Here is a 25,486-nt window from a genome sequence, read left to right on the forward strand (position 1 = left end):
GACAATAAAAATTTCCAAATTTATTTTTAGCAACGATCATTCATATTTCGACTTTAAAAAGATAGAAGTGGTTCCATTACATATCTTTAGATTGAAAAAAATTAAAAGTTGTTTTATCACCCTTTTCAACCCCAAGAAAGTCAGTGATGTAAAACAAACCGAAAGTACACGTTGCTCTTCATATTGATTGGCTGAGACATAACAATATGGCTGCCTTTGTAAGCTATGAAATCATAAAAATATTGCATTTTGTGTTAGATGTCAACTGTGAATAATGATAGAGTGTCACTTCATATTAAAGGTATCGAAAATCATATCTGAAGTCAACAAGATTGAAAGAAAGGTAACTTAAGTGCAGATTTAGATGTTATGCATACAAATTATTATTTTAAAATAGAGATGTATCCAGGTATACAGTTAATATAAATTCAGTCTCAGGATATACATGCTATAATAGCATGTATATCCTGAGACTGAGTGTAAAATCACATAACAATACATGTTTTCGTGGTGTAGTGGTTAAGACTGATGGCTACAGTGCTGAAGGTTCTGAGTTCGATTTTAACTCAGGGTGCTAAAAATATCAGTACATCAGAAGGGTAATCTTCCCCCTCCGGCACACATTTTTGGTACCCAGATCAGAGTTTAAAGTGGGTCTCATTGGGGTTTAAGCATGATGCGGGATTGCTGATTTTTTGTAAGCGTGACACTTGAAAGTCAAATTATTGTGCCGTGAAAACAGGAAATGAAGTCTAGCGGGACACAGGAAATTACAAACTAGAGGCTCTAAAGAGCCTGTGTCGCTCACCTTGGTCTATGTGAATATTAAACAAAGGAAGCAGATGGATTCATGACAAAATTGTGTTTTGGTGATGGTGATGTGTTTGTACGTCTTACTTTACTGAACATTCTTGCTGCTTACAGTCATCTCTATCTATAATGAACTTTGCCCAGTAGTTTCAATGGAAAATGTTAGTAAAAATTTACAAATTTATAAAAATTGTTAAAAATTGACTATAAACTCCTAACTCCTTAGGGGGTCAATCGACCATTTCAGTCATGTTGACTTATTTGTAAATCTTACTTTGCTGTACATTATTGCTGTTTTAAGTTTATCTCTATCTATAATAATATTCAAGATAATCATGATAATAACCCAAAACAGTAAAATTTCCTTAAAATTACCAATTTAGGGGCAGCAACCCAACAACGGGTTGTCCGATTCATCTGAAAATTTCAGGGCAGATAGATTTTGACCTGATAAACAATTTTACCCAGTGTCAGATTTGCTCTAAATGCTTTGGTTTTTGAGTTATAAGCAAAAAACTGCATTTTACCCCTATGTTCTATTTTTAGCCATGGCGGCCATCTTGGTTGGATGGCCGGGTCACCGGACACATTTTTTAAACTAGATACCCCAATGATGATTGTGGCCAAGTTTAGTTTAATTTGGCCCAGTAGTTTCAGAGGAGAAGATTTTTGTAAAAGTTAACGACGACGGACGACAGACAACGGACGCCAAGTGATGAGAAAAGCTCACTTGGCCCTTTGGGCCAGGTGAGCTAAAAAATGAGAATTGCTTACGTACATAGTGTAAGCGGGATACGGGAATCTGACAAAACAGTAAGTGGGATCCGTGATCAGAACCTCCCAATGAGACCCCCTTTAAACTAGAATGGGTACTTTGGGGGCCTCGGTTGGTCAAAGTTGTCCCTTACTTTGACCTGGAGTTCAATCTTCTGATGAATCTCTGGTTTGTCTATTTCTGCCAAGTTGCCCGGAGGTTCTCTCCGAGTACTTTGGTTTCCTCCACCATAATAACAGACTTCCTTGTGTTCTAGCACTCCCTTTGTGTTGGGTGGGGATTGATTGTCCTTGTAAAAATAATTGTCGTATAAATATATGTTAGTGACACATCTCCATTAATCCTGATAGGGAACGTTTACAATGGATGCCACTGTACCCACACAGCTTAAAGGGGTCTCTGGATAACAGAGTCATTTACCAGTACATACAGACATACATGTACTCTAAAGATTGACAACTATCCCCTAGAATTACATTTAAAGGGGGCTCCTGGGTATAAATCAAATTTTGTTTTCTAATATAGGATTTCGCTATATTTTTTTAAAAATGAACTTTATCATATACTTAAAAGAAAAATGAAATAAAAAAATGGGGTCACCGTTCATTTAAGCTCACAATCTGCCTCAGGAAGAAGCATACATTTTTGTTAATGTCCTTTTTTTCTGTTGAACTAATAGGAGAAATAGAGGTAATATCGAAATAAAAAAATAACCTAATTACAGAAATCGCTTAAATTTTACAATTATTTAGTTTATGTACAGCTTATAAGAAAACAATAATAAAAAAATATAGGTCACCGATGAGTTAAAAAAATATTTCAAATTTAATGCCAAAAAATGGCATTTTTGCACCAAAGGAAGATAATTTGGAGCTTTTTCAATGATATAAACATTTTAAAAGTCATCTGTGGCCAAACCGAATCGATTTTTTGGGTTGATTTTTTTACCATATCATTAAGTAATAACTGATAGTGTAACAAATAAAATTTGTATTGAAAAAATAAAGGTTCAATTTTTTGCTGAAATTTTTGTAACCAGGAGCCACCTTAATGCTTTTTTAAGATTATATACTTAAATATTTAGGCACATATTTTTGTACAGTTCCCCCTTAAAAAATTAAAGTAATTTAATAAAATTTAAAAGTTTACATACAATGTTTTGATAATCATGATAATAACATTTATCTGTTTATCACTATTTTGTGTATTTTTCCTTTGATCTTTTTTTGTGATAATTTTTCATATCATTCTACTCGCTTGAGATGGAAAATTATTGCTAGAAACTAAGGAGCCGCCTGGCGTTGCTAATGAAATTGACATGAAATTGACAACTTAGGTAAAATAGCGATAAACAGATTATCATTGATCATCTCAACTCGATTGCTTTTCTTGCTGTCCGGCTCAAGCGAAAAAATCAATCTCGTTGAGATAACCAACGATAATCTATAAACATTACAATATTTTGATATTAGATTCTCCATATCAATCTTTTTTAGCTCACCTGGCCCAAAGGGCCAAGTGAGCTTTTCCCATCACTTTGCGTCTGTCGTCCGGCGTCTGTCGTCCGGCGTCTGTCGTCCGTCAACATTAACTTTTACAAAAATCTTCTCTGAAACTACTGGGCCAAATTAAACCAAACTTGGCCACAATCATTATTGGGGTATCTAGTTTAAAAAATATGTCCGGTGAGCCGGCCCAAAAACCAAGATGGCCTCCATGGCTAAAAATAGAACATAGGGGTAAAATGCAGTTTTTGGCTTATAACTCAAAAACCAAAGCATTTAGAGCAAATCTGACATGGTGTAAAATTGTTTATCAGGTCAACATCTATCTGCCGTGAAATTTTCAGATGAATCGGACAACCAGTTGTTGGGTTGCTGCCCTTAAATGGGTAATTTTAAGGAAATTTTACCTTTTTTGGTTATTATCTTCAATATTATTATAGATAAATATAAACTGTAAACAGCAATAATGTTCAGCAAAGTAAGATTTACAAAAAGTCAACATGACCGAAATGGTCAGTTGACCCCTTTAGGAGTTATTGCCCTTTATAGTCAATTTTTAAACATTTTTCGTAAATCTTAGTAATCTTTTACAAAAATCTTCTCCTTTTTAACTACTGGGCCAAATTAATCCAAACTTGGCCACAGTCATCATTGGGGTATCTAGTTTAAAAAATGTGTGGCTTGACCCTGCCAACCAACCAAGCTGGCCGCCATGGCTAAAAATAGAACATAGGGGTAAAATGTAGATTTTTGCTTATAACTCTAAAACCAAAGCATTTAGAGCAATTCTGAATGAAGTAAAATTGTTTATCAGGTCAAGATCTATCTGCCCTGAAATTTTCAGATGAATCAGACAACCCGCTGTTAGGTTGCTGCCCCTGAATTATTAATTTTAAGGAAATTTTGCAGTTTTTGCTTCTTATCTTGAATATTATTATGGATAGAGATAAACTGTAAACAGCAATAATATTCAGCAAAGTAAGATCTACAAATAAGTCAACATGACCAAAATTGTCAGTTGACCCATTAAGGAGTTATTGCCCTTTATAGTCAATTTTTAACCACTTTTCTAAAATTTTAGTATTCTTTTAAAAAATCTTCTCCTCTGAAACTACTGGACCAGATTTAACTAAAGTTGGCCACAATCATCATTTGGGTATTTAGTTTTAAAAATGTGTGGCCTGACCCTGCCAACCAACCAAGATGGCCGCCATGGCTAAAATAGTACATAGGGGCGAAATGTAGATTTTGGCTTATATCTCTGAAACCAAAGCATTTAGAGCAAATCTGTCAGGGGATACATTGTTTATCAGGTCAACATCTATCTGCCCTGAAATTTTCAGACAAAACAGACAACCTGTTGTTGGGTTGCTGCCCCAGAACTAGTAATTTTAAGGAAATTTTGCAGTTTTTATACGAGCGCAACAATTTTAATTTTTTGTCGTATATTGCTATCATGTTGGCGTCGACGTCGTCGTCCGAATACTTTTAGTTTTCGCACTCTAACTTTAGTAAAAGTGAATAGAAATCTATGAAATTTTAACACAAGGTTTATGACCACAAAAGGAAGGTTGGGATTGATTTTGGGAGTTTTGATCCCAACATTTTAGGAATTAGGGGCCAAAAAGGGCCCAAATAAACATTTTCTTGGTTTTCGCACAATAACTTAAGTTTTAGTAAATAGAAATCTATGAAATTTTGACACAAGGTTTATGACCACAAAAGGAAGGTTGGGATTGATTTTGGGAGTTTTGGTTCTAACAGTTTAGGAATTAGGGGCCAAAAAAGGGCCCAAATAAGCATTATTCTTGGTTTTCACACCATAACTTTAGTTTAAGTAAATAGAAATCTATGAAATTTAAACACAAGGTTTATGACCACTAAAGGAAGGTTGGGTTTGATTTTGGGAGTTTTGGTCCCAACAGTTTAGGAATAAGGGGCCCAAAGGGTCAAAAATTGAACTTCGTTTGATTTCATCAAAAATTGAATAATTGGGGTTCTTTGATATGCCGAATCTAACTGTGTATGTAGATTCTTAATTTTTGGTCCCGTTTTCAAATTGGTCTACATTAAGGTCCAAAGGGTACAAAATTAAACTTAGTTTGATTTTGACAAAAATTGAATCCTTGGGGTTCTTTGATATTCTGAATCTAAAAATGTACTTAGATTTTTATACGACCGCAAAATTTGAAAAAATTTTCGTCGTATATTGCTATCACGTTGGCGTCTGCGTCGTCGTCGTCGTCGTCGTCCGGCGTCCGAATACTTTTAGTTTTCGCACTCTAACTTTAGTAAAAGTGAATGGAAATCTATGAAATTTTAACACAAGGTTTATGACCACAAAAGGAAGGTTGGTATTGATTTTGGGAGTTTTGGTCCCAACATTTTAGGAATTAGGGGCCAAAAAGGGCCCAAATAAGCATTTTCTTGGTTTTCGCACTATAACTTTAGTTTAAGTTAATAGAAATCTATGAAATTTTGACACAAGGTTTATGACCACAAAAGAAAGGTTGGGATTGATTTTGGGAGTTTTGGTTCCAACAGTTTAGGAATTAGGGGCCAAAAAAGGGCCCAAATAAGCATTATTCTAGGTTTTCGCACAATAACTTTAGTTTAAGTAAATAGAAATCAATGAAATTTAAACACAATGTTTATGACCACAAAAGGAAGGTTGGTATTGATTTTGGGAGTTTTGGTCCTAACAGTTTAGGAATAAGGGGCCCAAAGGGTCCAAAATTGAACTTTGTGTGATTTCATCAAAAATTGAATAATTGGGGTTCTTTGATATGCCGAATCTAACTATGTATGTAGATTCTTAACTTTTGGTCCCGTTTTCAAATTGGTCTACATTAAGGTCCAAAGGGTCCAAAATTAAACTTAGTTTGATTTTAACAAAAATTGAATCCTTGGGGTTCTTTGATATGCTGAATTTAAAAATGTACTTAGATTTTTAATTATTGGCCTAGTTTTCAAGTTGGTCCAAATGGGGGTCTAAAATTAAACTTTGTTTGATTTCATCAAAAATTGAATAAATGGGTTCTTTGATATGCAAAATCTAACTGTGTATGTAGATTCTTAATTTTTGGTCCAGTTTTCAAATTGGTCTACATTAAGGTCCAAAGGGTCCAAAATTAAACTAAGTTTGATTTTAACAAAAATTAAATTCTTGGGCTTATTTGATATGCTTTATCTAAATATGTACTTTGATTTTTGATTATGGGCCCAGTTTTCAAGTTGGTCCAAATCAGGATTCCATATGAAATATTGTGCAATAGCAAGAAATTTTCAATTGCACAGTATTGCACAATAGCAAGAAATATCTAATTGCACAATATTGTGCAATAGCAATTAATTTTCAATTGGAGTTATCTTTCTTTGTATAGAATAGTAGTTGATAATATATGTTGGAAATTTGCCAGACATGACTATGATGTCATTTTCTATTTTTATTTGCCAATAACTTTATGTAAATGACTTCATTGGAAATTTGCCAATATAAAATGTTGCTGATGAAGCTTTTTTTCCTTATCTTATCTAAAATGTTTTTAGATAATGTATGTTGGACATTTGCCAGACATGACTATGATGTCATTTTCTATTTTTATTTGCCAATAACTTTATGTAAATAACTTCATTGGAAATTTGCCAATATAAAATGTTGCTGATGAAGTTTTTTTTATTGTTTTATACAATAAACAATGTATATTCACTTTTACTACCAACCAATCTTTACCATTCAGTGATAACAAGCACTTTATTTTACATTTTAATATTTTATGATGTATTTAAAAGAGTAGTTATTGTTGCAAACTCCATTAGAAATTTGAATTGATATCAGTTTTGGAAAAAGGGAAACGGGGATGTGAAAAAAAAAGGGGGGGGGGTTAAATTTTTCTCATTTCAGATTTCATAAATAAAAAGAAAATTTCTTCAAACATTTTTTTGAGAGGATTAATATTCAACAGCATAGTGAATTGCTCAAAGGCAAAAAAAAACTTTTAAGTTCATTAGACCACATTCGTTCTGTGTCAGAAACCTATGCTGTGTCATGATCAACTATTTAATTTTAGATTTAAAAAGTTTGAAGAAGAAATCTTTAATTGATTTGTAAAATCTTGACATTTGTTTTGTGTAAAAAAAAACCATGTAATGTCAAAAATTTGATCACAATCCAAATTCAGAGCTGTATCACGCTTGAATGTTTTGTCCATACTTGCCCCAACTGTTCAGGGTTCGACCTCTGCGGTCGTATAAAGCTGCGCCCTGCGGAGCACCTGGTTGATTATTGGCCCAGTTTTCAAGTTGGTCCAAATCGGGTCCAAATTAAACTTTGTTTGATTTCATCAAAAATTGACTAATTGGGGTTCTTTGATATGCCAAATCTTACTGTGTATGTAGATTCTTAATTTTTAGTCCCGTTTTCAAATTGGTCTACATTAAAGTCCAAAGGGTCCAAAATTAAACTAAGTTTGATTTTAGCAAAAATTGAATTCTTGAGCTTTTTTGATATGCTGAATCTAAACATGTACTTAGATTTTTGATTATGGGCCCAGTTTTGAAGTTGGTTCAAATCAGGATCCAAAATTATTATATTAAGTATTGTGCAATAGCAAGAAATTTTCAATTGCACAGTATTCAGCAATAGCAAGAAATCTTCAATTGCACAGTATTGTGCAATAGCAAGAAATTTTCAATTGAACAGTATTGCGCAATAGCAAGAAATCTTCAATTGCACAGTATTGTGCAATAGCAAATATTTTCAATTGCACAGTATTGCGCAATAGCAAGAAATATCTAATTGCACAATATTGTGCAATAGCAAGAAATTTTCAATTGATTGGAGTTATCTTTCTTTGTCCAGAATAGTAGTTGAATCAACTTAAATCATTGTTTTATACAATATACAATGTATATTCACTTTTACTACCAACTGATAAATTAAAACAATCTTTACCATTCATTGATAACAAGCACCTTTTGTTACTTTTTAATATTTTATAATGTATTTAAATGAGTAGTTATTGTTGCAAACTCCATTAGAAATTTGAATTGAGATCGGTTTTGGAAAAAGGGAAAGGGGGATGTGAAAAAAAAAATGGGGGGGGGGGGGGTTAAATTTTTCTCATTTCAGATTTCATAAATAAAAAGAAAATTTCTTCAAACATTTTTTTGAGAGGATTAATATTCAACAGCATAGTGAATTGCTCAAAGGCAAAAAAAATATTTTAAGTTCATTAGACCACATTCATTCTGTGTCAGAAACCTATGCTGTGTCAACTATTTAATCACAATCCAAATTTAGAGCTGAATCCAGCTTAAATGTTGTGTCCATACTTTGGTAAATTTTTAGAATATGTTTTCCACTGTAATTACTTGGCCAAGTTCATAATAGATTGAGAAAAAATGTAGCAAGAAGAATGTCCAGTAAAGTAAGATCTACAAACACATCATGATCACCAAAACACAATTTTATCAGGAATTTATCTGTGTCCATTGTTTAATATGCACATAGACCAAGGTGAGCGACACAGGCTTTTGATAGCCTCTAGTTATTTTAGTTTCTTGTGTATAATTCCGGGTTTAATATGACGTCCATTATCACTGAACTAGTAACATATTTGTTTAGGGGCCAGCTGAAGGACTTCTCCGGGTGAAGAAGATTGCAGAGGAATATTTTAGATACTATTGCGACAACGTAAACAAAGTATTCATATTCATGTTAATTACAGCCATAATCACCATGATCACAAGGCAAAAATGTACATGTGCATGATGTGCATAATGTTAATCTAAAAAATACTCTAAAAATTTGTACAACATATACATGTACACCAGATTAAGTTAAACCAATAAACAATAGACTTGATTCATGTGCTTCTGTGAATGTTTACTTTATTTCTAAGTTATTTTTTCTTGTTGCAGATTCAAGTTGAAAATGTTATATCATTTTGTACTAGTAATGTATAAAATACTTATTATTGTAGTGAATCAAGTTTAAAGACTGTACAAGTAATCATTAATTGAGGAAAGAAGATAAGCGAATAGACAATATAAGAATGCCTTATCTAGGTGGAAGATCTGGCGGGAGAGGACTTGGTGTCTTACTCCTTGGAGCACAGATGATGAACATTGGTGTAGATAACATTCCTCCTGTGACACTGGCAGCAGTTGTATTACAATCAGCCATCTTTTTACAATTTGGTGATCTGATGAAATGGTTCCCCAACGCAGGCAAAGTTTGTCTTAGTGTATATCATGTTTTATATCGTAAAGAATGGCGAAGGTTGATATTAGCTGCATTGTACCATTCCAATGACATTCATTTATATTACAACATGGCATCATTCCTTTACAAAGGGAGAGTACTGGAGCGTAAATTTAAAAGTGTATATTTTTTGTACTTACTAGCAGTATTTACAGTATTAACTAGTCTGACTTATCTTGGACTTAACATGGCTCTGGAGAGAGTACTTGATGATTCATCGTATGATCTTGTATGTGCAGTAGGATTTTCAGGTAACTTTATGGTAAAATATTGAAACGATCAATAGTTATGTGGTCAGAACTCAAATAAAAAATAATGAGCATCTAAATTACATTAAAGCATTTGATTTTGTAAGTTACTCAACACACCAACTCAGTAGCAATTTATTTCATTTAACCTTTCTATATTGGAATTTAAAAAAAAAACGTATCTTGCAAATATAAGAGATAAACAAACCTCTCGTTTGAATTGTTTTACATTGTCTTAATCGGGGCCTTTTATAGCTGACTATGCGGTATGGGCTTTGCTCATTGTTGAAAGTCATACGGTGACCTATAGTTGTTAATGTCTGTGTCATTTTGGTCTCTTGTGGACAGTTGTCTAATTGGCAATCATACCACATCTTCTTTCTTATACTATATTTCTTAACAGAAACAGACGTCAGGGTTTACAAAAATCTAGTATATGTTTTATTCTTCAGCTCTGAATATGGCAGACCCTTACCGGTAAACTATTAGGATTGAACAAAAAAAATTCTAATTGATATTTTTACTCAATCTAACTCGCACAGTTTGACATCTAGTTTTTACATTAACTTCTCAACGAAAACATTCACATTTTCCCTAGATTTCAGATTCCTTTGATGTATCTCCTATGAATCATATAGAACTCAGTATCAAAGGGACCATTTAGGATCGGGATTCAGCAACACGACCCTATTCAGCTAGAGTCAGCATAATTATATTCTAAGAAGGGGGAGGCAAATATTCTTGGTAAGAGATAGGGCTTGCAATTTCTTATATAAAGATTTTCTTTGTACATTTACTTATGATACTTATTCAAAGCCTTTTGTTAAATTGTAGGTGTGATATTTGCATTGAAGGTGTTAGTGAGTCACTATAGTCCAGCAGGAACTCAGTACATCTTAGGTTTTATACCTGTACCAAGCAAGATAGCTTTCTGGGCAGAGCTTGTTATAATACAACTTATTACACCTCATGTTTCATTTACAGGTAAGATATTATACACCTTTGAGGGGGCTGATGGGTTATATCCGTTCTTCGTGATCGGCGCATTTTCGCTATCGTGATCCGTTTTTCTACAGATTTATTTTTCGTGATTCGTGATGAAACCATTGTTCGTGAATCGTTTTCATTGGAATTTTATGTTCGTTCTTCGTGATTGAGACATATTTTTCGTTCTCGTGATTTTTTTTTCATTACGGAAATAAAGAGTTCCATTGAGTTGTCTTTCTTGGCTTAAAAAGTTGAAGTGGCGCGATAGTTTTAAAAGTGCAATTAGGTCATTTATTAGTGCAAGCTATGGCAGCCCCCATGGCTGAGAGCCACAGCAATAACATTGTCGAGGTTGTGATATTTTATGTAGATCCAACCTGTTTTGGACAGGAAAATAAATTTATTGGAGGAAAAGAGAGAAAGAGGGTCAGTGTTAAAAAAACGGATGTGAACGTTTTCAGAACTTTTTGTTCAATTTTAAAAGAACAGACCGGACTTGTGGAGGAAGCTCTCCAAAGAGGTTTGGGCAAAGAAGTGGAAGTGAAAATAAGTAGATTGGAGAAGACCAAAGAAGGTGTCAAAACATACGGCATTTCCACGCAGGCGACATGGGAGTTGGAGCTTCCCGAAATAGAAAAAGGGTGTAGTTTACAAGGTATTAAAAATTGTCACTGCTATAATAATGTATGTATTTATTTATAAGGTCGATTCAGCCCTTAGTCCATCCGCCGGCCCCAGTTGATCCGACCCCACTGTTTATCTGACCCTGCCACATCTATGAATATCTATATTAAATATATAAATATATGTTATATGCCATATATATATCCCGGGGGGGGGGGGGGGGCTACTTCCTATAATTTTAGTGGTATGAGTGTACCGCAAAACGGGGTCCCTTTTTCATGCCCTGCTGGTTAGAACGGGGTCTGTTTTTCATGACCTGCTGGTTAGAACCAGGTCTGTTTTAACATAACAGTCCAGAACAGGTTCACATATTCCTGACACGTATTTTAGCTAGTTAGAAAAGGCACAGGAATCTGAAATTTTATCCCTTAAACGTGAAAAATGGGTGTGAGAATTTTTCAATAAAATTTCAAGATTCCTGTGGAAAAATTCATTATCTGAGCCTGTGTAGAACAGGTTATACATTTTTACTGAGGGGGTCTAGAACAGGGTATACATTTTCTGAGCATGTCTAGAACAGGGTATGTTTTTCAACTTTTTTCTGTTAGAACAGGGTATAATTTTGCAAGTGCTTTCGGCACAGTTATACCCAAAATGATTGTCAGTACCCCCCTCCCCCCCCCCCCCGGGATATATATATATACTTGAGTCATGCTCGTAAACGGCCCTTTCTGAGATTAAAACAAAAATCCTATTGTTTTTTGTGTTGAAACCCAGTTACCACTGGCACAACAAAGTGCACACTCTAGAGATTAAGATATGGTACAATGGGCGTGTGAACTATAATTATATTTTGGACATTTTTTTTTTATATATTGTTTCATTGAAAATTTTGATATTACGATTTTGTAGCACAATGAGAAGGAATTTAGTTTTTTTTTAATGAACATTATACAATTTCTTGTGTTTGAAATACGTGAAGTTGGTCGTTAAAAGTAATTGTATTTTTTTAATCTCCCCAAATAATTTTAAGCCGCCCGTTTCTCGATTAATTGATAATATTTATGTTAACTACAAAAATATTATATGTCTTATATGCATTAAGCAATAACCATGCAAAAGTGCATAGTGTGCTGCCGGGCTTCATTAACACATTATCTACATATATACATTATACATATAAAAAAGAAGATTTGGTGTAATTGCCAATGAGACTAACAACTATAGGTCACCGTACGGCCTTCAATAATAAGCAAAGCCCGTACCGCATAGTCAGCTATAAAAGGCCCCGAAATGACAAATGTTAAACAATTCAGACGAGAAAACTAACGGCCAAATCAATGTACAAATAAATAAATGAAAAACAAACATATAACACAGCAACAAACGACAACCACTGAATAACAGGCTCCTGACTTGGGACAGGCACATACATACATAATATGGCGGGGTTAAACACGTTAGCTGGAATCCAACCCTCCCTTAACCTGGGACAGTGGTGTAACAGTACAACATAGGAACGAACTATAAAAATCAGTTGAAAAGTCTTCATTTCGAGTTACCCCCGTTGAAGATCGGGTAGTGAGTCACGAATGTTATTTCTTATATATAGTATTCATTTTAATCTTGTGATATTTGTTCTTCTTCCCCATATGTTTTTTTTTTAATTATGAGTATCCTGCAGCCCCGACTGTAATCATGCAAACTCTGCAACCAACACATTTTGAGCTCTTATTTCAACACAATTATTTCCTTTACAGTGTTTGTTCTGAAAAAGGAAATAGTCTTTGCTAAAGGACATCCAACCATAAAAGTGGTTGCTGCTGCTGATAGCCAGACTATAGTGTGCAGTAAAGATTCAAAAAGGGGACGGAAGAGGTCGCTGGTGAAGGACGAGGATGAAGAACTGTTTAAGAAATTGAAGAAGGGAGACACGGTAGAAAGAAATGAAAGACAGAAAGCTAACCTTAAAGCAATGGAGAATGGTAATTTTTGATTAAATATATACAACCAGATAATATACCATAATAGATCATAATAGGGAAATAAACTATATCTAAAAAAAAACCGACCCCTAAATATATGGATTTTAGTTTTTGCGTCGTCTTCTTATTCATCTTCTTTTTCATTTTTTTTTTAGTTTTCAATGTTTAATGATTTTGTTTGTCCATGTTTGTCATATTTGTTCCAGGGTTTGTATTTTGTTCATTGATTCCCCTTCATCTTGAATATCGCGTCGGTTGTCTACACTTCTCTTTTTTTTCATTCACTCTTGTCGGGACTAGATTACTTGGAGGTTTCATAATGGTTTGAAACTATGTAAAATATGTAGACTAGCCTTTCACTTAAAAAAATCAAAAAACGGCATCCACAGTTTTTAATTTTTAGTACTCAGTACTCCAAGCAATTAGTATGTCATTTGGTACTCAATAATTATATTGGGCAGTTTTAACGAGTGGGATATACATTTGTAATTAGCACGACTAGCGTGCAAGCTCGTGTTTTTTTTTTTATTGAAACCGTAATTATACTGAATTATTATTTATTATTTTAACAGCTATCACGGATATCAGGGAGTTGGAAGGCAGCACAGTAATTAACGAATACACCATAAAATGCGGCCGATGCCTGAATTCACTTAGTGTACCATGTGATAGAAAACCTGTCAAACGGATTGAATACTTTAAGTCAAGTAAGTTTTATGAGGAGGGGGGGCAAGGGGCAAGGGGGTCCAATAACAGTTAACAGAAAATTCATTCTCACAATAACAGATAACAAAAGAAAATAAAAATCCAATAACGGCAACAGGAATAGTCAATAACAGATAACAGCCAATTTTTTTTTCAGAATAATAGGTAACAAAGGTTTAAATTGGCCCAGAACAGCATAACAGTTATACCCCTTGCCCGGCCTCTTCTATTTCTCAAAAAATCCAATCTCATTAAAATCAGATCTCTCACTATACGCTACCGTGGAAGAGTATATTAAGAGATCTAGATTTAAATTAGATTGCAATATTAATGGTCAATAATGCAGCACCGGAAACAACTTATGTTAATAGTTAAATCTTACTCAAAGGCAAATCATTGTACAAGAGAATAATCTCCTTACTTCTCTCCATGCTACTTGTACACAATTAAGAGAGACAGATGAAAAATGATGTATTTCAATCAACAAGATAAAAAATTTACATAGTCAGTTTAAATACAAACACATTTTAGTCAACTGTAGCTGTATATGTACACCATTACTATAATTACGTCTTGTGTTTTTATAGATTATGACATGGCATTTTCCATGTCGGCCCTAGCTGGTATCAGCCCTAGACTCCCATATCAAGCCAGAGGCCTTTAAAACAAGTAGAACTGAAGGTAACCCAGTGCTATGGATCAGAAAACAGTTCATAAAATATTGTACTCTTCTGTTGAAATATATGATAAAGCGTATAATACATGGCAAAATCCGTATCACATGCCGTATCACCCTCGACCAATATCATCCCTCGGGCTTAAAGGCCCTTGGGCTGATATTGATGTCTCGGGATGATACGACATATGATACGGATTTTGCCATGTATTATTCTCTATATCACATATTTTCAAGTTTATCGGGGCTAATATGGATTCTCAAGGGCTGATATGGATTTTCAAGGGCTGATATGGATTTTAAAGGGCTGATATCGATTTTCAAGGGCTGATATCGATTTTCGAGGGCTGATATCGATATTGGCAAATAGCCTACTTTGACTTCCTACTATATCTGACCATGCAAAAACATACATATCAGTACAAAATGTGTGATAATTAACAATATAGCATCTCTGTAATGATCTGTAATGCGTATTATTAATTTATTTCAGAACATTTTGACCAGTCCTGCATACATAAAAGTGCAAAAAATGACAAAAAGTTAATAAGAGATAAAGATGTTCAGGGAATGAAAACTGTCATGAAAAGTTGGTTACAAGCAACAAGTGAAAATACGGCCCAAGAAGCTGATGAGGATATCGATAACATTGATAATCAACCATACGATGTTGTCGAATCGTTGGAGTGAGTGCTCTGTGAAGTTAAGATAAAGATATGACAATTTGAATTCACTATCGTTGTTTTGTACTCTTACACTTGATATTAAAAGTAAAGTGTTTAATGAATGTTGTATTCGCTTTTCTATACAGGTACTGGCTATAATAAGGGCAGAAAGTAACAATAAAAATTTGTCATTATACCCGCACGAGTGGGTGGTATGTTGGAATACCCTTGTCCGTCCGCCATTCCGTCCGTCCGACTTTTGTCGCAATTAGGTAGCAATACACAGTTAGGAGTTTAGTTTCGCATTATGGCCACGGTGGACTTTTCAAAGATAAAATGTTTTGCAAAATAAAATTTATTTTTAGAAAGCTGGAGTTAAAACTAGTCCTCAGTGTCTTTATGTGACCATAAAGATGTACTTATCATGTGTTATAGGCCATTTTATGCTTTGCAGTCCGCATTTTGGTATCCATGCCGGTCATAGGTTCAGGAATTATTGTAATGTTTTTTACGGTGTTTTTTCAACAATTTTTTCTCAAATTTATAAAAAAGGAGATAAAAGACATATGATTTTTCTTTAATTTTGTGAAAGGTACATGGACATAGTTTCAGAAAAGGTATCACTCAAGGACCAAATTTTTGGGAAACATATGACAGCAATCCCCCCCCCCCCTCCCCCATTTTAGCACTATTTTATAGTAAATGCAGATTGTTGTCATGGATACACCAAAAATGAATGAAATTTCACCATTTTCAGTATTGCAAAATAGAATTCGTGGAAGATACTAATTACAGACATATGCACACTTATAACACCAACATTTAGGTTTTACTGTTAAAAAGCAAGCAAACAAGGATGGTTGAAAATTATGAGGATAAATTTTAACTTTCTTTGCTAACTGTGTATTGGTACCTTATCTCAGCTCCTACTGAGTCAGATTTATTTCAAAATTGGTATGCTGCTTAATAATAATAAAGTTTACGTTGTAAGTGATTTTGCTCGCATTCCAATATAAAATTCCTGTTCAGCAACTATATTGTTAAATAAGGGCTTTAATGTATCACCGATTGGGATCCTTTGTGCCTTTACCCCGTTTATGTTGTGTTGCATATTTGAACAGATTTATAAAAATACAAAATCATTTGTTTAAGAAATAAATCATGAGAGGGGTGATGTTGTTCATTTAAATGGGCAATGCCTTCATATTCGAATTTTGCCACGAGCGTTAGCAAGGGTAAAATGTAATAAAAGGTCATAGACCATGATTAAATGTACACAACATCACCCAACCCATGAATTAATTCGATTCTAATAGGACAAATGCGTTAATTTGCAAAATTAAAACAATTTTAGACTAGCTTGTGCTTAGTGGGACGTTGTTGAGTATTATATTGGTTAACATAATATAGACGTCATATAAGAATAAATAATAAAACACATTGATACGTATAAGTACACAACTACAATTCTTAAGTCTATTTTATATGACATATGTTGGTGGCAATTTCCACACATCCAAAATATGCATGTTGTCTTGAGGTCATACAACTCTAGGCACCGGTCGAAAACTATAGAACCATACATATGCACGTTTATAGGGCACACTACATAGTTTCATTCTGTTATTCGCTCTAACTATCTCCCGACCTGGTCTACGCTAATTTCTAAAGCAACTGTAGTGACAACAATCTCTCATCTTTCGTCAGTCCAACTGTTTGTCATGCACTCGAAACTTTTGTTAAAAGTATGCAGCACTTGGAACAAACAAATAAGGGCGACATCGGGAATATCTTCACCTATACATCGAATTCTAACATATCGTTTGTCGCTTATGGCATACTAAATGCTTTAAGGATGATTTTATCATTCAGATGACATTTATCGCACGAACTTAGGTTAGGTATCTAATCTGATAAAGATCTATGTACTTGTGATTGTTTAAGTCCTGAATGTTAACATCTTTTCTTTACAGACCAAGCGTTATGAGGTTTGGTGACTATGACAGTGATTTAGAAGTCGATACATTCGACATTCCTGAAACAGAGTGTGATAATGAATCAGTACTTGAACTACAGTCCCCTGACGATCATACAACTGACAGCGAGACCGACATTGATCCAGAGTATTTAGTTTTTCCAGTCGTAGTAAAACCAGCAAATGAAATGTGCATTCGATTGAATGAATTGATTGAAAATGGTAAAATCACACCCAACACAATCTTGTACAAATACTTGAATGATGTAACAAGCGTTTTGGTTGACCCTAATCATCACTATGATTCTGAAGTAATAGAGTTTTTCAACACCATAAAGTATCTTGGAGGAGAACGAACTGTTAATTTCCTTCGTGGACCAATGTGGCACGGAACAGGCACGGGTGGATTGAAAAATCCAGATGACGCAAAACTTAATTTTGGTGGACCCTCGTCTCACGCTCGATTAAAAAGGTCATCTGGCTATACAACAGAAAGTGGCGTTATAAAACCTTGGCTAATATCAATGCTACAACTGGCAACCAATGATAGTAAAGTAGTTCCTTTAGTAGAATCATCAACTGTTAAAGTAATTGGGCTTACGATGGCAAATGATGGGACTGCTCTCAAACCTAGCATACTTTATGATGAACACCAAAAGGTCAATGTTGGTCTTAAGGACACGGCTAGTTTCGACTTTGTTCGAAAAAATTCGAATCCGGATCCTGATTTCCTTAGACAGAATGTTGTAACAGATGCAGACATCACTTACATTTCTACAATTGACAATAATATAAGTCTCCCTGTTGCAGTGACATACAAACCAAAATCTGGTAAAACAGGGGAAGACATTAAATCCCAGTTTCTCTACGAAGTTTGTATAGTTCAAACATGTCTTAGGTGTTTGCAACAAGCGACTAGTATGCGACATATCCTACACAAGGACAGTGTTTCTAATTGTAATAGCAGCTGCAGTGAATGCACTGAACAAGGCAAACTATGTGACGCCTGTAAAAACGAAAACCATTTGAGCCATATTCCCTCAATTCGTGCATGCAATAGGTGTATTGAAAACGGTGTTCAATGTAAAAGGGGTGCTGTTCTGGTCATCACGGCAGATTGTGAACAGGGCAACAAAACGGCATTCGAATTGTTGATATCTGACCGAGAGGCTGGTATATTGGAATCAAAGTACATATTTGCTGTTCTTCCTGATGCAGTGCATGTTGGCAAAAGTTTGAAAGCAAGCTTTGCGAACTGGCCCATTTTGTTGGATACGCAACGATCATGTCTACCACTTGTACACACTGTTAGAGATGCACATGCAGAATTGAAACGAATTTTACCTAGGGATTCGGTCACTCACAAGGATAGAATGGATATCAATTGTATACTTCATTTGACAAAATCGTCTGTTCTTACATTTCTTGAATCCGTGCATGGTATAGTACACACAATAATCCCTGATAAATACAAAATAAGCGCAAGTAACAAGGTTGGACTGTATCCACATCCGATTGCCATTACTGCTGCAAACCTAGGGACCCAAAACGTTATAGATCACAATCCGAAAACTTCTTCTTCAAGATTACTCGAGATAAGACAGCATGTCCCAGCCGAAGTTAAAATTGTTGGAGAATACAGTGATGCAAGAAGTCTAGCATATATTGAGGGTACAGTGTACATTTGTGAACACAACAAAACAATTTCAGTTTACCCAAAAAACACAGGAAAATTGAACATGAAAAACCTAAAAAAAGGCGAACTTATTGAAGAAGCTAGAAAACGAGATATCCCAACAAATGGAACAGTTGCAGATTTGAAAAACAGACTAACAAACTATCTACAAAGCCTGGAAAAGACTTACAAGGAGAGACGGATAAAGATGGACACTGTTGATATAGCAGATTATTTACCATCGTGCATTTCCAAAGCAGCAGCACAAATGCTTTTAGTAAGTTCTGATATCGAAAGAATGCTTAGCACAGTAGATATTAACTCTGATGGTGTTATTATGAAGGGAGTTGTAAATCATATTGCAAATTATCCAACTTACGTTAGAGAAGTTACATGCATGGCTTTGCATGAAAACCAAGCATACATGGTGCACAACGGAAACCCAGGAGGCTTAGTTACACTTGATATGGCAACCGGCGTAGCAGTAAGAAAACTAACTAATGGTACTGGGGAGTGTACTTTATGTTCAAGTGTATCTGGATATGGCGAAACCGTTATTTTCTGTGATTCGGGAAGCAATCAAGTCAAAGAAATTATTGGACCATCGGTTAGAGTTGTAGCTGGTACTGGACAAATAGGTAATGACAATGGACCTTGTGACAAAGCTTCATTTTCTCAGCTTTTCTCCCTCTGTACTGAAATGAAAAACATATTTGTTTGCGATGCCCAAACCGGTTGTGTGAAGGTTATTACAGACATGAAAGGTTCCGTCAGGTTTTTGACACATTTGAAATTGCTGTATCAAGCTTTTGGGGTACATTTCAAACATCAAAATGTCGAAAGGGCTAATCTTGAGGAAGCAAAAGACCTGGTTCGACGGTTATCGGACTATCTCCATGAAACTGTACGAAGCGTTCAAGTTATTCTAGACACAGACAGACAACTTAATGGGCCAGATGGAACCATATCATCGAAAACTTTGAAGTCCGTAGACATGATCCATAGTGAACTGAGTTATTTGCAAAGTCAAATAACGTCAATTAATTCGTCAATTCCCATTAACATGTTGTCTTGTCTCACTGTATGCGTTGAAAACTTACATGCTCTTGGACATTTCAAATGCCAATTACCAACTATGTTAGAACATGCCCGGAACTTAAGCAATACGGTGTATGAGGGAATAAAAAGGAGTGTCCTGTGGGCTGCCTACTACTTTACGCATCCCTCCTCTTATTACCCTATTCCTGAAAATGACATGCCATTGTCGTCCCTGAGTGCTATGGAGCACTTGAAACCAAAAGCCCTGCTGTCAAAGGACCAGGAACGAGAAATGCGTGAGTGGGCCCAGGACTTCGGAAAGTGTGTTCGACAAAGATCAGTACGACAGCAAACGACAATGTACAACACTGGCACATTACCACTTAATATGTACAAAAATGCAACTTACAGTACCACAAGTGAAAAAATCACATTTCCTTCAATAGCTGAAGAAGGTAACACGGACTATGATCAAGTTTCTGAATATGATTCAGAATCAGATGTGGACTACACTGAAGAAACGGACAATGTTATTAACACCCCAGAATGTCTTAGTTTTCTTCAAGGGACAACCAGCAGAAGTGGGAGAACAATCAGGCTCAGCAGTAAATTTTATTGACAAAATAAATATATATACTTTATAATCTCTTAGTTTAGCCTCAAGATAAAACACAGATGTGGTTCCGTGGTATTTACGCCAGTAAAACATTTCTATGAAATATTATTATTATACAATAAAAGAAGTCAGAATGTGACTGCTTTTAACGATTTAATTTAGAACCTGGGAGAATTCAACATGTAAACAAGTAATGAGCCAGTAATGTATTTGATTGTAGCTTAATTGCACCAAACAACCAGCTTCTGAATCTCTATTATCGAGATTGATTGGTGATACTCTTTTTATATTTTCGTGATCCGTGATCATGGAAATTTATTTTCTGTGACTCGTGATTGACAAAAAAATCAACTCGTGAATCGTGATGAGACCCCCCCCATCAGGCCCCTCACCTTTGCACAAAAACATCACAAAAAAATATAAAATTTAAAAAAAAAACCACTTTTTTAAGTAAGTCTGGAAATTGGAGTGAAGTGTATTAGCTTTTTTCTGTAAAAATATTGTTTGATTCCTAGTTACTGGTTACCTTTTTTTAATAAGCCATTTTCAAATCTGTTGTGCAGCCATTCCAGTTTGTTGATAGTATGAAATCTGATAACACTCTTTGTACAAGGCAAAGTTTGTTGTTATCCCTGATTTGAGGGAACGATCAGTTCTGCTTTAGTATATATTTTGTACATGTGTTCTGAATCAACAAGGTCCAGAAAGCAATGAAGACATGGTATTGGTTTTGTTTATTTATAAATTCTTGGAAGTTACCTCATTTCCAAATGGAACAGTAGTTGACCGTGATACCATTCAAAGATTGATACCTGTTTTCATCTGCTGACATGTAAATATTAAAGTCACAAAGGAATGGTTAATAATTCCAGAGGCAGATTTAGTGGGGGGCCACAGGGGGCCTGGGTCCCCCTTTTTGAGAAAAAAATTGGTTGCTTATATAGGGAATCACTGAAGCGTGACTGGAGAGGGCCCCCTCTTAGGTCAGTCAGTGGGCCCCCACTTATGAAAATTTCTGGATCCGCCACTGAATTCCTATTGATTGTCTCATCTATGGTGAAAGTCACAGAATGTCAGACATGGGGATTTACTATCCAATGGCTGTGCCGTAAACTATTTGTATTAAGCTTTTTATTTCATAGGGTGGAAGACCTGTAGGCTCTATACTTTGTTTTCAGATGACAATGTTTCTGTTTGTGTTATGTCAGTTATCCTTGAGTTTTATGTTACAAATTACAAGGTCTAAATGTCCGTCAGACCTCATTTCATGGATCAGTAATCAAGATTAAAGTAACATGTTTAGGTCTGTTTCTCAAATTCTATTAGCAGTACTAATATTATTTCGTCTTTGCTATGTCTGATGGCACATAGGGTAAGAAAGTATAAGCAATAGGTTAACTTTATTTTTTTGTGTAGAATATTTGTTAGATCTACATGTCAGTTTTGCAGGTTTCATCTTGCCTTGAACGCATTTTTATATGCCTGTTTAAGGGACTTATTATGGTCTACTGTTGTCCGTTGTACCCTTCGTCCCACTTTAGGTCAAAGTTTTTGGTCAAGGTAGTTTTTGATGAAGTTGAAGTCCTATCAACTTAAAACTTAGTACACATGTTCCTTATGATAAATTCTGTCTAATTTTAATGCCAAATTAGAGTTTTTACCCCAATTTCATGGTCCACTGAACATAGAAAATGATAGTGTGATTGCGGCATCTGTGTACTATGGACACATTCTTGTTTTTAGAAATTTAATGAGCAGGTACATGTACATTTGTATTGTGATATTAAATTTTCTGTTTTTTACCTTTCAGGTCATTTGGCTGGGATATTAGTAGGTTTACTATACATAAAAGGTCCACTAAAACCATTGATGGACAGTCTTATTGCTCCAGGTAGGTTAGGTCATTTGGATAGGATCTTTGGTCAGTTACCGTACGCATTTCTATATTAACTGATAGTTATCATACCTTAGAATGAAGATCGTTTTGTGACAACTTTTTGTCATGTTTATTATTTAAAACATGTATGTTTACAAGGATGTTTATTATTTACAAGTTGTATAAAGTAGTAGGTTATAATAAATTGCTATGTAAGCTTCAAGGTGCTATTTTAAAAGAATTTTATTTAGATTTCAGCCATCATGAATTTTAGAAATATCTTTCCTGTAAAGAAAGAACTGCATGTTACATTAGGGTCTGAAGTAAATGTAAATATCTATTATTTGGTAACTGGTATAGTACTATTTTACATCAACAGTTTGACAATCAATGTCATGTAAGCTATCGTAGTTAAAATTCCTTTAAAATTTAATTATGTGACTTTTGTTAATCATGTAAGTAACAATCTGATATGAATGATATCTTGTTATTTTTATTTAAGCTCCAGCCTACACATATCAGAGACAGTCAACAGGCTACAGAACAGGTTATACAGGTATTTATTTGGTTTTAATATCAGAAAATTTCATATACCAGTAAGCATTACCAATGAACATCATAGTAGTGTTAAGTGACAAGATTTATCCAATTTAGTACCGCCAGATTATTTTTAGATTGAAGAAAGTAAAAGTTTAGAATGCTGGCCAATATATCAAGGAGTCAACAAAAATACTACATGTAGTACCCAAATACAAAGTCAATATATATAAACATATCAGTCTTAGATCACTTGTACCCCAGTGAATTAATTTCAGGTGAATCTGGTGTGAACAATAGATGTTTATTTTTCTGTTTGCCCGGGTGAGCTGAACTGTTGTTTGCTTGATTAGAGAATTTTTTCTTTCCCTTTGGCTATAATGGGGCTGATGTTTAATCAATAAATGCACTTATCAAATTCTTTATGAAATATTGATTATATTTCACAATATAATGTCAACTGCAAGATTTTACAAAGAACAGCTAAAGATAATACTAAACCGTGGTTTCATTTTCTCAGACACCAAATTAGATCCCCAAAAAATCATGTTAAATTTTCATGTACATGGATGTTTTAGAATATTTTGTGATATTTACAGAATTCCAAATAATTAAAAACAAGAATGTATCCATAGTACATTTTTTACATGGATGCCCCACTTGCATTATCATTTTCTATGTTCAGTGGACTATGAAATTAGGGTCAAAAATCTAATTTGGCATTATAATAAGAAAGATCATACCATAGGGAACATGTCTACTAAGTTTCAATTTGATTGGACTTCAATTTCATCAAAAACTACCTTGACCAAAATCTTTAACCTGAAGTGGGTCATGTTGGGCAAACAGACCAAAAAACATATGCCCTAGGTGAGGCATGAAAATATATTTATTTATTTTTAAACTACTCTCCCTAAATGTTAATGAATACATGTAATGCAAAATACAAACTGAAAGATTAATTTCAAAGTATAACCTTGATTTGCATATTTCAGAATCTAACAGAGGCTACAACACTCGTAGTACCAGTCAACAGGAACCCAGATCTAACAACTATATGGATGGACTGAGTGAAGAGGAACAAGTTCAAAGAGCTAGAGAAGAGAGTTTAAGAGAAGAAGAAAGCAGAAGTTTGTTTTATTATTCAATTGATATATAATGTATCCTGTATTGATATTTTGATCAGAATTGTAACCATTGTAACACATCAAAATAATATTGATCATATTAAAACTTTTATGTCTTTTGAGGTATTTGGATTGTTCTGTTGCTTTGGTGTTAAATTAATGTTTTTGCATCCTAAAAGTTGCTGACAGTTTAGGGATAATTAAAACTATTTTATTTTTTATTTTAAATCTTTTAGTGGGAAGCTAGCTGGTGTTATGCTTGATTTTAGAGAGCTGAAAAATAAATTCCAAATCATATTATGTAAAAAATGCTGTGTTTGTTTAACCAATGCATTTTACATGTATAATGTTATGAATTTGTTAAAAGTAAATCATTTGTAAGACTGTAAATATCTGACAAAAAAGAAATAGTGTAAATTCAAATTGATTGGCTTGTCACAAATTCTGAGCTGTTTGTCTGCAATAAACACTTTTAATAAGCAAAATCCTTTTCATTTAAAAAGAAAAAAATCAAGGTTAGAAAATAACCTTGCAAGGTTTAATATATACTGGATTATCTCCCCATGCCACATCTGATTTATTGTAAACAAATGTACCACATTTTACATTTTGAATCTAAAGTGTTTTCTTTACAATCTTGTGATTTTTAAAGCTTTGATGGTAAAAGGTAAAATGTTCACTTATGAAGATTGTGAAATAAGGCTGATGTTTGTATATATCAAAATTAATTTATTTATATTTTACAGGGAACACCAACAGACTGTACCCAGACTTGGATGATTTACGACAAAGAAGACAGAACAGATTTCAGTGACATTTTAATAAAATCATTATCTATTATAAAACCGTGTCATGATAATATTTTCTTTGTCAAGAAGTAATATCATTGCAACACATGAAGCATCATTTGAGGGGTGGATGTCGGCTATCAATAATATGTACATTATGTACTGTTATTCCTTCTATATTTGGCACAATAAACAGGTGCTTTGAAATAACACAATGAGGGAATAACTAAAAGGATTACAGCCTGTTACATGTTATAGAAATATGGTGTAGATGAACAATACACACACAATATAACCTGACTAAGAAGATTCTAATATAGGATACTGTGGGTATTTTCGTGGGTATCAATTTTTGTGGATTGAGGAAAACTTGCATTAAGGTGGATATTTGATTTTGGGGTTTTGCTGGTAACTTCATACAAAGTCTATCAAAAAATTGTTATTAGTTGAACATTAGAATTTGTGGTTCACCTGTACCCACGAAACCCACGAAAAATGGTATCCAACGAATAATAATGAATCCACAGTATATATATAAATAAAGGATATAAAATTAGGTAACACTATCAGCTTAAAACAGTTTTGTTTCAAAATAATCATAATGTAAAA

General features: G+C 34.3%; 2 protein-coding genes across 3 annotated transcripts; both read left to right on the top strand.

The window, feature by feature from the left end:
* Positions 1 to 183: 183 nt before the first annotated feature.
* Positions 184 to 24,934, top strand: LOC143067109 (rhomboid-related protein 4-like). The gene is made up of 7 exons (XM_076240155.1): positions 184 to 343; positions 9,075 to 9,606; positions 10,438 to 10,587; positions 22,360 to 22,440; positions 22,928 to 22,981; positions 23,958 to 24,092; positions 24,836 to 24,934. The coding sequence occupies exons 2-7, from the start codon at positions 9,147 to 9,149 to the stop codon at positions 24,901 to 24,903; spliced, it is 948 nt and encodes a 315-aa protein (XP_076096270.1). The 5' UTR covers positions 184 to 343; positions 9,075 to 9,146; the 3' UTR covers positions 24,904 to 24,934.
* Positions 10,601 to 22,348, top strand: LOC143067110 (uncharacterized). Of its 2 annotated transcripts, XR_012975844.1 has the most exons (5): positions 10,601 to 11,245; positions 12,975 to 13,199; positions 13,772 to 13,906; positions 15,074 to 15,266; positions 17,219 to 22,348. XR_012975844.1 is itself a non-coding variant. In XM_076240157.1 (4 exons), exons 1-4 carry the CDS (start codon positions 10,897 to 10,899, stop codon positions 15,268 to 15,270), a joined length of 906 nt encoding a protein of 301 aa, XP_076096272.1. In that variant the 5' UTR covers positions 10,601 to 10,896; the 3' UTR covers positions 15,271 to 15,367. The 2 variants fall into 2 exon arrangements, 1 of the variants encoding a protein (XP_076096272.1); XM_076240157.1 differs by lacking the exon at positions 17,219 to 22,348 and having other exon boundaries at positions 15,074 to 15,367.
* Positions 24,935 to 25,486: the final 552 nt, after the last annotated feature.

This window comes from Mytilus galloprovincialis, chromosome 3, assembly GCF_965363235.1.
Source record: "Mytilus galloprovincialis chromosome 3, xbMytGall1.hap1.1, whole genome shotgun sequence".
Taxonomy (NCBI): Eukaryota; Metazoa; Mollusca; class Bivalvia; order Mytilida; family Mytilidae; genus Mytilus; species Mytilus galloprovincialis.

Bases quoted from the DNA above. Each gene is read 5' to 3' on its own strand.
- LOC143067110 (XM_076240157.1), top strand. From the start codon at position 10,897: ATGGCAGCCCCCATGGCTGAGAGCCACAGCAATAACATTGTCGAGGTT. The intron at 11,246-12,974 runs GTATTAAAAATT...TTTCCTTTACAG, and splicing joins AAAAGGGTGTAGTTTACAAG to TGTTTGTTCTGAAAAAGGAA. The intron at 13,907-15,073 runs GTAAGTTTTATG...AATTTATTTCAG, and splicing joins GATTGAATACTTTAAGTCAA to AACATTTTGACCAGTCCTGC.
- LOC143067109 (XM_076240155.1), top strand. From the start codon at position 9,147: ATGCCTTATCTAGGTGGAAGATCTGGCGGGAGAGGACTTGGTGTCTTA. The intron at 9,607-10,437 runs GTAACTTTATGG...GTTAAATTGTAG, and splicing joins ATGTGCAGTAGGATTTTCAG to GTGTGATATTTGCATTGAAG. The intron at 22,982-23,957 runs GTATTTATTTGG...TGCATATTTCAG, and splicing joins CTACAGAACAGGTTATACAG to AATCTAACAGAGGCTACAAC.